The sequence below is a fragment of the Puntigrus tetrazona genome, chromosome 14 (assembly GCF_018831695.1).
Source record: "Puntigrus tetrazona isolate hp1 chromosome 14, ASM1883169v1, whole genome shotgun sequence".
In the NCBI taxonomy this organism is placed as follows: domain Eukaryota; kingdom Metazoa; phylum Chordata; class Actinopteri; order Cypriniformes; family Cyprinidae; genus Puntigrus; species Puntigrus tetrazona.
The window spans coordinates 25835530-25849188 of NC_056712.1; the positions used below are offsets into that span (position 1 = coordinate 25835530).

At 36.9% G+C, this 13659-nt stretch overlaps 2 protein-coding genes across 2 annotated transcripts; one reads left to right on the forward strand and one right to left on the reverse strand.

Moving 5' to 3' along the window:
* The first annotated feature begins 2261 nt into the window (after nucleotides 1–2261).
* Nucleotides 2262–6115, forward strand: LOC122357986 (acyl-coenzyme A thioesterase THEM4-like). Its single transcript, XM_043257697.1, has 6 exons — nucleotides 2262–2708; nucleotides 3991–4183; nucleotides 4296–4458; nucleotides 4569–4679; nucleotides 4875–4999; nucleotides 5600–6115. The coding sequence occupies exons 1-6, from the start codon at nucleotides 2568–2570 to the stop codon at nucleotides 5647–5649; spliced, it is 783 nt and encodes a 260-aa protein (XP_043113632.1). The 5' UTR covers nucleotides 2262–2567; the 3' UTR covers nucleotides 5650–6115.
* A 145-nt stretch (nucleotides 6116–6260) lies between these two features.
* On the reverse strand, nucleotides 6261–11220 carry LOC122357969 (GTPase IMAP family member 8-like). Its single transcript, XM_043257674.1, has 3 exons — nucleotides 11076–11220; nucleotides 9601–10563; nucleotides 6261–8103 (listed from the first exon to the last, which is right to left on the reverse strand). The coding sequence occupies exons 1-3, from the start codon at nucleotides 11119–11121 to the stop codon at nucleotides 7190–7192; spliced, it is 1923 nt and encodes a 640-aa protein (XP_043113609.1). The 5' UTR covers nucleotides 11122–11220; the 3' UTR covers nucleotides 6261–7189.
* Between the last annotated feature and the right edge of the window lie 2439 nt (nucleotides 11221–13659).

Consider the following 13659-nt stretch of genomic DNA (forward strand, 5'->3'; position numbering starts at 1 on the left):
TATATAAATATATGCATGTTTATATAAAATATGCATGTTATATAATATGCATGTTTATATTAAATATGTTTAGATGAATATCTGTACGTGTGTCTTATACATAATAAATATGCACAGCACACGAACACATTTTATGTAAACAAAAACTTCTGGATGCGATTAATCAATTAATCGTTTGACAGCACTAATATTTATATCGTTCCGATTTGAATGGAAAGTTGCATAATCCTAAAAAACCGACAACAACAGTTCAACAAGCACTAAAATTTGACGTAATCACCCAGTGAGCTATTTGTTCCAGGCCTCGATCCTTCAGTTAGGCCTGTCTTTGTTAGTCTGCGGTCGAAGCTAGACTGCAACAATAAGGATGGGCCCTCAAGATAACTCTGTTTGTTACGGAATCAAGAACATATTTGAGGGCTCTATCAGGGTCATCTTCAACGTCTATCTGGAATTCAAACAATCATCGTAAGAGCGTAATTACTCATTTGACACCTGCTGTTTGTCTTACGACTGTGTGATTATCTGCGACAGGCGACTTGTGTCTGTAGCCTACTGCAGATATTATGTCTTTTTCTACGTTTGGACTGAATAAACCTGCCCCCATGAAAATTTCTATAAGCAAAACTGATTTTAAAAAGAATACACATTTGAATTTCGAAGATCCAACAGAACGGCTGTGTTTTCAATTAGCCTCGCCTCGCGTTCTTATACTACCCCCTACCGGTCCTATACTGCTATTGCAACTAAAGAAACAAAGTCATTAATAACTTATATGAAGTTGAGAGTCGTTTTTTTAACACTTATTTGTTTCGTATAATCCAGATGAACAATATATTTTAAGTAAAGGCACACTGTATTGTCTGTACCGACCATAGTGAGAGAGGTGTTCCACAACTCCATCTCTCTCTGTTGGATCCTCTCTCTGCGTTTCAGGGCTTTTTCGTGATAATTGAGGCCAAGACACTCAAATTCAGCCCTCAATATCACACTTTTGATTCTGGAACAAGAACATAGCATCAGTGAAGGACATATTCACTGCTGCTCCTCTAAGACAAAGGGTTCAAGTCATCCATAACATAGATCATTTTAGTAAAGACTAACATAAAACACACCTGTCCAGCTCAGCAGTTTTGTCAGCGATCTCTTCATCTTTCTGTTAGAAAAAGAAAATACACGTCTGTGCAAGGGGTTTAAACCCGAGAGTCTCCTTAGGACCTCCAGGGCAAGATATGTAAATGACGCACAGCTTAAATTTTCATCATATTTTTGAACATGTAATTATGTGTTACATACCGTTCAAAAGTTTGCTCACCAGACTGCATTAATTTGATTAAAAAAAATAAAATAAAAAGTAACATCGCAAAATATGATTACAATTTAAAACAAGTTTTTTCTATTTAACACAACATGTTTTAAAATGTGATTCGTTCGTGTGAAGACAAAGCTGAGTTTTACAACCTTCAGAGTCACACGATCCTTCGGAAACCATCCTAATATGCTGAAATGTTTATCATTACCGCAGCTGTGCTGCTTAAAGGAATAATTCACCCAAAAAAATGAACATTAGGTCACCATTTACTCACCCTCAAGTAGTTACAAATCTGTATGAACATTTTAGTACTGCTGAACACAAAGGAACATACTCTGAAGAAAGTTTTTAATCAGGCTGTTTTTGGTCACCGTTGGCTTCCATAGTATTTTTTCCCCATACATTTTTTTAATTCATACAGAACTACTCGTAATGATGACAGAATTGTCATTTTTGGGCGAACTATTGCTTTAATATTTTTGTGACAAAAATGTTTTTTAATAAACACCAAGAACAGCACTCATTCGAAATACAAATCTTTTGTTCTTGCTTAAAATCCTACATTACTACTACCACTACCGCTGTTACTACTTATACCAAGCATTGGTTGTCTACTATACAGTTTTATAAGATGAACAGAATTTCTGTACCCTTATTCTGTCCCTCTCTCTCTGCACAAACTTGTTGGTTGAACGTCGCGCCTCTCGCCCAAACATGATTGTGCATCGCAGGCAAATAAACAACTGCTAAGCGTAAAATGACAAAAAGTAAATTCCAGCAGCGAGCGCTGAAAGTACCGGAATCGCAAAGTTGCTGTGGCAACAGACACACAGGATGTTGTAACAGTTCTTCCCACCAATCAGACGCAGCGTTCCGCGTCACGTGGTTAGAACGACACGCGTTTCCACTCCGCGTGCGAGAACTGGCCAATCAGCGATGACATCCGTGAATCTGAAAGTCACACTGTTCACCGGCTGATCTTGTATTTTCACCCCGAAAGTTAGCTATCGTTTTATACGATATTCTATCGATAATTGGTTAATAACGGCTATCTTTCGTATGTAAGACGCGTTTTTCAGTGTTATAGATATACATATAGATATGGAAATGGTTTCAGTTAATTGCATCATGTACGAGAAAGTCATATTCATTTGTAAAAATTAGACACTAAGGATTTTCTATTATCCGAAAAAATAAGACATCTGGCTCGGAGTGATAAGCACAGTATTCCTCTGGAAAAGGACTGACAGGCATCATGTTAGGACACATAGCGAGAAGACTTGGCCGCATGCAACATGTTTCTGTTGGACTGAAGGGAGTCAGTCTTCAGCAGCTGCTTTCTAAAGAGACCCACAGACACCCGCAGTCCTCACTCGAGACCCACAGATCCATCTCGGTAATGCGTTCATTCTTTTACTGCTGCTAAACCACATTCATTCTGTAGCCCCATTAATAGGCAAGTCTCGTGCTTAGTGTTTTGTTAGCCACCATGAAGGAATGGCCACATTTGTAGCACGCGTATTAAAATGCTTTAAATGTATTTTTCTTTGTATTTTCTAAACCATATGTTACTAAGGATATTAAAGGAGTTATAAACTTGAGTAAAGTAGCCTAAAAAAAACAACAACAACCCAAAACAGCCTTTTTAAAAATAATAATAATAATAATAATTTTACCAGGCTAATTATCCAGTGTAATTTTAATGTTATTGTTTATATTAAATGATGTAATTGTTATTGGTTAGGAATAAAAATGGATTTCTGCAACAGTTTAAATACAAATACTCCTGGACTATGGAGTCATGAACTAAAATAAAATTGATTCATTTAAAACGAGAGAGGTACAATAATTCCAACAAGAAATGTTACAAATCTGCTTATATTTTCCTGATACAATAAGATAGCTTGATTGGCCAAAGATTATTCAAGGATCACTTCTTATTTTGTTTCATCTTAGTTTTTAGGTAGCATTTGTTAACATTAGTTATGAACAAACAATGAACAATACATTAATTGCACTATTTAATCATCTCTGTCAGCATTAATGAATAAAACTACAATTATTGTTTGTTCAATGCATTAACTCATGCTAACAAACACAACTTGCGATTTTAATAATGTATTAGTAAATGGTGAAATTTGCATTAAGATAAATAAATACTTTAAAAGTATTGTATTATTACAATACTGGGCATCAAGACTCAGTGAGACTGCTTTTGATACAGTCTACTTTCATGCAACATTTGTATCTATTTAAGAAAATATTTTATTTTGTATACTGTTACGCACGATGTTTTGTTTACGACGCGCGGTCGTATCCTTTTGTAGCCTGTGTCTCGCGTGACATCCAAATTCTGCCAAAGATTGAAAGGAAAAAGAACTGGAAGAGCTAAAGCCGACCAATCACGACGGGGGACTGGACGGTCCGGTGCTGTTTGATCATTTCCATTGTTACTGTTTTAAGAGTGTTATCTGTTCGTAGAATCTTACATGTCCACTTTGTCTCAATCAAACTGTTAAAAAAACGGCATCAACAGGATCTTTTTGTATTATTATGTTGTTAACTAATGAAGCTTTTTTTTTAAGTTTTTTAAAACTTTTAGTTTTGGTAATAACACTAGTCCAAACTGAAACAATAGTATATTAATGAAAACCATTTTTAATGTGACTTTTGTCCAGACGGTGTCACTATGGCCCTTCTCATCTCAGCCACGGGACTTCAGCCAGCCCAACTCCTCATGGAGTCCAGAGATGCGCAAGGTTTACGACCACTATAATGCTCTGTCTTTCCCTGACACCGAAAATGGTGAGGAAAAAAAGGGGCCGTGGAGGAAGTTGCCCAGCTACAACCGTTCCATTAAATACGCCACTGGTAAGTGATCGTATGTATCTGCATGGTGGCTTCCAGTCGCTGTTTTCACCGAAATGGAGTGAAAATTCAATTTAGTGTAAAAAAAAAACATGTCATCGTTTCCGTCCTGCAGGCGGCATACACCTCAGCAAACTGATCCAGGCCAAAGCTCGACTTTTCACGAGAAATGTTAAAGAGCAGGGCGCGACGTTTGAGTATGTGGTGTTTGTCAACAAGGAGGAGAAGAGATGCGTTTGCGTGTTTCAGGCGGGACATTTACTAGAAGGTGCACCTGGGTAAGGAGCTGCTCGATTCCGCATTCACCGCATGAAATGAAATGCCACATTTTCATCAGTAAACAACAAAAGAACAGGAAATGATGTTACGTGTATTTCCTGTGTGGCAGGCATGTGCACGGCGGAGCCATAGCCACCATGATTGACACAGTGACGGGCACTCTTGCCGGTTTTCTCTCAGGACCAATAATGACCGCCAATCTCAGCATAGACTACCGCAGGTGAGTTTCACAGCTTCGGTTATGCCGGTTTTGACAGCAGCTAGATTGTAATCCAGTACTCGTGCATTGTCGGAAGAGCAGAGAGCCAACAAAAATCGAGTCTTTCAAAGGCAGTTACCCCTATTTTTTTCAGTTTACTGGCTTTTTTATTTATTATTTGTCATTTGACCTATTGAACTCTGTTCTCCTGTACAGCCCGATGCCTCTGGATAGTGTGGTTTTAATCCACAGCTCTCTGGATCGAATAGAGAGGAGGAAAACGTACATCACTTGCAAAGTGACCAGCACTGATGAGTCAAAACTCTACACTGAGGCCACAGGTAGAGTACACAAACCTTTATTGTGTATTTAACAAACCAAGATGATCTCAACTTGTCGGGCAAAGTGGTTTTTACGTTGTCTTTTTAATCTAAAATCTATTTTACAGCCCCATACTTACACACAAATATTGTGAACACATCCTTTGCAAAATGCAGTTACATTGAAAAATATCAGGCTTTTACATCCCTGTGGATTATTAATAAATCCAAGACCAGGTCACTTGTTTAGATTGCACTGGCCCTGCCGCTAAAAAAATGTTTTCTTTCCTTTGGTCCCATGTAATCTTCCAAGTTTGCATGTTACCAGGCTAACTAATATGAAGATCAAACAGTAAATGCTCAATAATATAATGAAAAACAAATAAAAACCGAAGAAATATCACAATGTGTCAAAGAAACAACTAACATAAACAGTACCTTGAGTTTTTCCTGTAGGTATAACTAAATGATTTCAGATAATTAGAGTGTTTAAACGGACAGGACTTGTGTAGATGTTAAACTTTTCAGTCCGGCCCTGGACAGCGGTCCTCCATAATTATGCACAATATATAATTATAATTGTCTTCTCACACTCTCCTTTCCCTCATTCTTGCATTGCAGCTCTGTTTGTTTCAATAGGTGTGGGCCATTTATTTGGATCACGAAACTGAAAGCATCCTGGAGTCTCACCTGAGCGACAGGTGTGCGTCTGAGGTGGAGTGTGTGCGCAATGAACAAACAGATCAAGTTAGCGTTGTACCTCAGCTCTTTGAATGAGCTATTCAGAAATGTATGCATGTGATGCACTCATGTGGCTGCCTCATATTTTGTTACTTTAAAAATCGAATTATATTAACCCTCTATATTTATTGATACAGTATTTACATTTTTGTTGCAAAACAAAAGTTACTCTTTTTAATTATAATGGTGACAGTAAAGTTCTTTAGTATTATGAGCATTATACAATGAAAAGCTCTATATTTTTAGCAGTACTGTATTGAATATTGTGTTAAATGCAATTTCTTTTTCAGTTTGTTATAAACGGAATGGTGTGTTTAAATTATTTTCTCGCTAGGGAATAATAACATATTTATAACTTTCTTTATTAATGCCAATAAAGCCAGTAATTGAAATGTGTGCTTGTGTTTTGAAAGTTCCTTTTGGTACTCTGAAAAATAACAAACTTGAAACAAGCCATTGTGAACAACCCGTAATACCGAGCCGTTATTTTAATGCTATAGCTGTGCTATCATTCATTCAGTGCGATGATATAAATGCCATTCTTATAAATGGAAAAGTGTGCTGTTATCTCATTTATTAATTACCTTATTTAAAAATCTTACTAATAAAAAAAATTGCGTGCACATATTTAATGTATGTTAATTAGATATCTAGTAAAATATATGATAAAGAAAAGCTGAATTGTGTGACATTAAAGTAAACCGTGAAGTCAATATGTTATGCAAATTAAGTAATGTGATTTTTTTTTTTTTTTTTAAGTAATCTTACGATGTAACAATATTTTCGGAGGGCAGACATATGGGTTTTTTTACAGAGAAGAATAAACAAGGGTGAGTAAATGTTTTACCTTTCCTCTGATTTTTCAAAGACCCTGATACTAGTCTCTGGCACTGGAATGCAACAGGATATGCAGTTTTAATGCAAGAGCAAATAATAAAAATAAGCAGCAAAAATTAAACCATTTTAAACATGTTGGATGATCCAAACAATTGCATGCATATAAGTCAGAAGGATACAAACATTGTCAAAATTTTTTACACATTTCTAATGATTTCAGTGGTCTCGTCAATCAAAGCGCTGTTTGCTAACACAACACTAACCCGTAACCTAATCCATAACCACAATCATAGTGTCTGTAGCACACGCTGGTACGCTCTCAGAAATAAAGGTTCAAAAGCTGTCACTGGCGACGTACCTTTTCAAAAGGTACAGGTTTACATGTCCATTTTGGTACGTTAAAGGTACATATTAGTACTTAATGTGTACATTTTTGTACTTAATAGGTACAAAAATGCACCTTTATTTCTGTGTTCAATACATTCCGTAGCATTAGTTAGCATTAACCTAATGATTGTCATGATCTGAATTCACAAAGCATGAACTGTCAGAGGAGGCATAAATACACTATTTACACTGCTTTACCTTCTGCGTGATACTATAACACCCCTGTTTTAAACCCCTTGAAATCATTCAATGATTAGGGGCTTTACCTGTTTTACTATTCGCTGCTTTTTTGCCACTCTTCCTGTTAATTGTTTCCGTGAGAAGCTGTGCACCAGCTCCTCCAGCTAGAGTTGCACCTCCTGTGATTAAAGCTGCAGGTACTGCTATCCCAGTAAACGCAGCCAGCGCTACACCTCCAATCACTCCTCCTACACCCGCTCCCACCAAGGCTCCCATTTTTGTAGTCTTTACAAGTTTCTTCTGTTCATCCTTCCTTATCTTGAGCTCCTCGTCTTGCTTTAATCTTTCGTCCTCCTCTCTCTGCTTCTCTTCTTCTTTTCGGATTTTCCTCTGAGCTTCCTCGTACATCCGATTTGTGTAATGCTCTCTTCCATTGCCCTTCATCATTGCGTCTATCTTCTGTAAAAGCTCAATAACCTGCGCTGGATTTTCATCTGAGTTATTGAAAACCTGATAACCAGCTTTAAATTGTTCGATTAGCTCATTTATCTGCTTGTTTTCTGTCAGAAATGCTTCAATAGATTTTTTCAACAGATCTCCTCTAGTGAAAAGTACGATGGTGTGATTTAAAGCATCTTCTCCAAAGTTCTCCTGAATCCATTTCACTGTGTTCTTCTCCTCCTCCGTCAATCTCACATCCAGTCTGATGACCAGTAGAAAAGCATGAGGACCGGGAAGAGACATTTCTACACACCTGGCTATTTCATCCTTCAGGTCTTGTTCTCTCATGGATGTGTCACACACCCCTGGAGTGTCAATCACTGAGATAATCCTACCTTCTACCGTCTGCTGATATTGTTGGCATTTTCTAGTCACAGATTCAGCACACATTTCTTCTTTAAAAACTTTTTCTCCCAGAATGGTGTTTCCTGTTGCGCTCTTTCCAGCTCCAGTTTTCCCCACCATCACAATTCTGACATCTGACATGATTGGAGAAGAAATATTGAGTGAATAAATGCAATGTACACTGTAAATAATAAATTGACTGCTATCTTTATATGCCCAATTTGTGCAAAGTGCATTGTTTTGTCATGGTGTCAGTGACTATGTATTTAGAAACAGACTTTTCGAATCTTTATAAAGTAATTGCTTTATTTGCTACAGTAATGCCAGTATTGCACGTCACATGCATAGCCTATGATTGTCACCAATAATATTTTTTAGCCAATTAATCTTATTGTTAATTGTGGCTATTATCCATTATCTGCACCTCAGTATTGTACTGCATTATAAAACAGCATGCAGTAATAACTTACTCTGTGTACATTTTAATTTTAACTCAAATTATTAAATGGATGCCATCTTATTGGGACAATAAAGCCCTCCCTACACCTACCCTAACTCTTAGTTTTATTTCCTTCTTTTTCATTGCAAATAAAAGTAAGAGGTAGGTTGAGTCTGGATGCTCTGAAATGCTGTATCATGAAATTATTTGTAAGCCATAGTTTGAGTTCATGCATTAAAGCCTCCAGTCTTTTGTATGCTGAGTTATCTTTATGTTTATGTTGTGTGTCGTCCACATAGCAGTGATACAACACCCCAAAATTGATTGCAGAAGTAACATAAACAGCAAAAATAGTGCTAAGATCGATCCTTGATGTACACCACAAGTGACGTGAGCCACCAAGGATGAATGGACATCTAAATAGACTGCAAATCTTCTGTTTGACAGAAAATATTTGAACCATTTCAACACTGTACCAGTGATACCATATCAATATTCAAGCTGAGATAAAAGAACCCTGTGATCCACGAGATCAAAAGCAGGACTCAAATCTAAAAGGCCATGGTATCACCAGCATCTGTGTTCATTAAAATATCATAGAATGACTCGGTGCTATATGTAGAATTTTGACTCTACTAAAGCAGATATGTTTGCAGATATTTAAGAAACATGCTAAGTTAACGAGCTTGTTTATCTGAAAAACAATGCTACAGTCTGTTATTCTCATTTGAAAATTTGCATTCCCGGGAATGACGACCTCTATTTTGGTTTGTGAAACCAGCCCACAGTCAGTTTAACCAATCGTTTTTTTGGAATCCCAGGTTGCCAGTTGACGGAAAAATTTTAGTCATGGAAGCTGGCAAATGGAAGGGGTCTGAATGCGAGATTAATGGGTTTGGAGTGACAAGGAGTGTTGATCACTGATGACAATGTCAATAATTAAATGTTTGGTTATGGGTCAAGAACTTTATAAATGTGCTTGCATTTTAAAGAAAATATAAACAGATGCACACATTAGATAAATGTAAAATTGTCTATGGTGTGCATCTGTTTTTATATTCTTTAAAACGCAAGCACATTTGTAAAATGTTATGCGAAAATAATAATGATAAAAACCCCTCAATCTCAGTAAATTATTCATCAAACAGAACCCTGGCTTTCCTTTAAGAGAGTAATAAAACAGTTTTCTCACCTGCTTGGGCGTTTCTCTTGTCCCATTTTCCAGTTCTGCCTATTTTCCAGGTTTCTGTGAGTTCCTGGATCTCATGTACTTCAGCCATTTGTTTGTATGAGAATTCCAGTGATCTCACCAATGATCCGCTACCGCTCACGTTCATGCCTTCTTGGAAAACCCAGTCTTCATCAGTTTCTCTCACACGAGAAATAAGAGTTTCTTTATCAGGTTTGATCACAGTACGTGTTATGTTTTCCTGTATTACACTTTTAAATGTCTTCCACATGGTTTTAGTTTCTCTTTTTTTGTCTCTTTCTCTGTGTTTTTCCGACTCCTCCTTTTTTGGTTCGGGCTTTTGCTTTGCCTTTTTAATCTTGGTTGGAGACTTTAAGCAAATGTCAGTGTTGTAATGCTGGCCGTCGTTCTGTTTGAACATTTCTTCAATCTTCTGTAGAAGCTTTGTGATGTGTGTTGGGTTAATTTCGGTTATGCTGTTGATTGCGTGATATTTATCTCTGCAGTGTCTGACTAGCTCCTGAAATGTTTTATTCAGCATAAAGACCATCCATTCTTTGTTGGACATTTGTTCTCTTCCTATGAAGAGAACCAGGGTGAACTTAAAAGCTTGTGGTCCAAAGTTGTCCTGAATTTGGTTCACAAGGTTCCTCTCATCCTTATCCGCGTTTTTCAGGTTGATCATCAGCAGGAACACATGAGGACCAGGGAGACAGAGAAAAGCACTCCTTCTTATTTCACTCTGCAGCTCTTCATCACTCAGTTCAGTTGTGAAGAATCCTGGAGTGTCGATGACTGAGACGAGTCTGTCCTCTACTCTTCCTCTTTGTATCTCACTCACTCTGGTTTGTTTCTCTTTAAAAGCCTTTCTGCCCAGTATTACATTTCCTATTGCACTCTTTCCGACACCAGAAGCGCCCAGCAGCACAATTCTCAGCTCGGGCGAATGAAACGTTTTCTCTGATTCTGCATGAAGATCAAACAGTCACTCAGATGTGCAAGCTTCTAGAGCTACTGTACTTCTTTCACACAAGTAATAACTCGTGCAAAAAAAGTAGCCTATCATATTTCCAAATACAAACAAGCTCAAAGTTCACATTGCGTACACGCATAATAGGCTTTGAAAAGTGAAAATCGTTTAGTAAATGTCGGGACATAAACTGTATCTTTTTGTACCTTCATGTGTTGCAAAGATAAATGTAAAACTAATTTAGACTGTCTATATGCACTTATCTTCACAATTACAGCACCTTTTAAAGTCATGCAAATGTAGATATCTACCCTTTAATACTGTGTATATTTAGCAGATCCATATTTATTATATTCAACGGTAAATTTATTTTATAACACATTTATTTCAAATTTAGCATTTCGAAAGAGCATGCAATAAACGTGCAGGTTAGATTGCTGTCCTTTAAAAGCTATGCTATATACTATAAAATAAACACTGATTGTTGTATGTGCAAAATGTAGCTCACCTAGATATCTTGGTGGTGTTTTACAACACGAGAATTCTGCAGCCATGTTCAACTTTCAAACACAGAGCAAACGTTCCCTGTAAAAGCTATTATAATCCTCTAAGGTGTTTTATTTATATAAGCAGCCTGTTCATGTTTCACCAGTTGTCACCAAAATGTTATGTTTGCATGTGAGGATGACGTCTTAACCAAAATCCGGTTCATTGCTTTTAACCACAGAGTTTCTTTTCTTCTGCAGCAGCTTTGTAAGCAGAGCGTCACTGTTAGTTTAAAAAGTATTATTTTTAATATTATAAATCACTGATATATCTTTATATCCTTTTATTTTATACCTACTTGTATTTGCATATTAAGTATAGACCTGCATGACACAGATGTGGAATGCAATAGCTATAAAACCCAAATATAATCAATGAAACCTGGATAAATCATGTCGCATTTCAGCTGGTAATGAGATATCACATTCAAATACAACTAAATACATCATTTTATTTTAGAAGACTTTCATTTTTTAGGCAAGATATTCAACTGGTTAAACATTCTTGTTCTGTGATTCGGGTATGTGCACGACTTGTGGTTCAGTGCCCACAAGTTGCTGAGAAGCAACCCTTTCTGATCTCCACACCAAAACAGAACATACGATATTATGTACTAAATGTTTGCTAAATATGGGAATCCTTTATAGTACTTTTGAGAAATTTTGAGATTTTTTATTTGTAAATATTACCCAAACTGGAATAAGATTGATCTTTTGTGTGCTGCAGAAATATTTTCCCTTTCAAGAGAGACAGGAAGTGGCACTTGTGTTTTTTCCATATCGCTTTAAAACATTCATATCAAATCTTTCATATGTACAATGAAGCCTCCACCAGGGCAGTATTAATTCTCAATCCCATTCCCAGACTCCAGTGATGTAACTTTTAGGAAATATGGATACAAATATTCCAGTCTTTAATATGAGTCTCCAATTTTTAAATACTAAATCTTTTGTTTGAGCCATATTCTTTTAGCCTATAGCATTTTTTTTTTTTTTTGCATTTAATGATTGTACTCTGGCATGTACAATCATACCGAAAAGTACAGGCAGGGACATACATTTTTTGTTTATCAAAATTTGCTGCTTAGGTTTTGTGGTGTCCATTCAAATTGTTTCTACAAGTATTGGCAGAGACATAATCTAGAAACAACGTAAAAGAACACCACAACAGCCACGCATTTTGTAGAACAAAAGTAAACAAGAATTTTTATCGCCCGTAAGTGTAACAAAAGCAAAAGGCTGATTGGTTGCAGTTCTGTAATCAGGTGAGCGTGTGATGAGTGGAACCAGGTGTGTGCGTGACGTCAGTGCAATGGGTGATGGGAAGTGATGTCCGTAGTGAAATAACAGAGAGTTAATTTAGTGAGGGAGTGAAATGGTGAGTGAACAGAAGTTCCTGGACTGGTCATGACGGTGATAAAATTAAAGGGACGCACGGAACGCTGTTTCTATAGCAACCGGGACTTCGGCAGCTGCATTTATGCGCTGACTCTACTGAATAGGAATTGGCTCTTTTGCCCAGAAGGTGGGGCTTCGTTATGTAACCATATTCCCAAATAATTAAGTAGGCTACTTGTAATTAGAGTAAATTCGATTTTCAAATACTCACGATCAGATTACAGTTACATCATAACGATATTATCCATAGACAAGAACAAGTCATTCCCTGTTCGTTGAGAAAAAGTGGCAGTTCCCAAGTAAGATTACATCACATTTTGTTGGTGTAATCTGATGGCTCCTGCTGACTACACCCAGTCTTTTATGAAGACCTCAGATGACAAAGCACATGTGCAGAGATGACGCCAGCCCTGGGAAGCTGACTCTGGATAAACGTACGAAACTGCTACATTTTCCTTGCATTGTACTCAACTTGATCACATCATGTAACCATTGCTTTCATTTCATTGATTTAAATATTTCATTGTGTAAACGTTTCATTAAATACATGACGTTACGCATGATTTAAACGCAATATTCCAAAAATACTCATCACAGTGGCTTCCTCAACAAAACCCTCATCCTCGTCCACTTTCTCCTCCACATTTACATCCTCCTCCTCATGTCTTTAGGCTGTTTGCGCTGTTCCCTAGAAAAGTATTGGGTAGGGCTAGTGTAGGTGTAGTGAGGGCTTTATTGTCCGAATAAGGATGTCAACCGTGGCATCTATTTAGTCATTTGAATTCAAGTTAACATTTTATATACAGTAATAAAACTCGTTTTGAGGCACTGCTGCCACCTACTGGCGGTTTAGTTTCATAGTAGACTATCTTTTTCGAACACTTCCTATTTATAATATTAATGAAATATACATATAACTATATATGTAGCCTACATTAAAACACCAAGCTCAGAACATTATAGTGTTATATTTTTGCATGCAGTGTAAATGCATGGTGCTATATTTCAGCTATAATGAATCTGAATGCTGCTCCAGTCACTTCTGTTTCTTCTGCAGTGAAAACATCGATTTTGTAGATTTTGAACAGATTTCATATGATTGGAAACAGCCCTTGTGAGGGACAAAGCCAAAGGCAATAAGTATATATT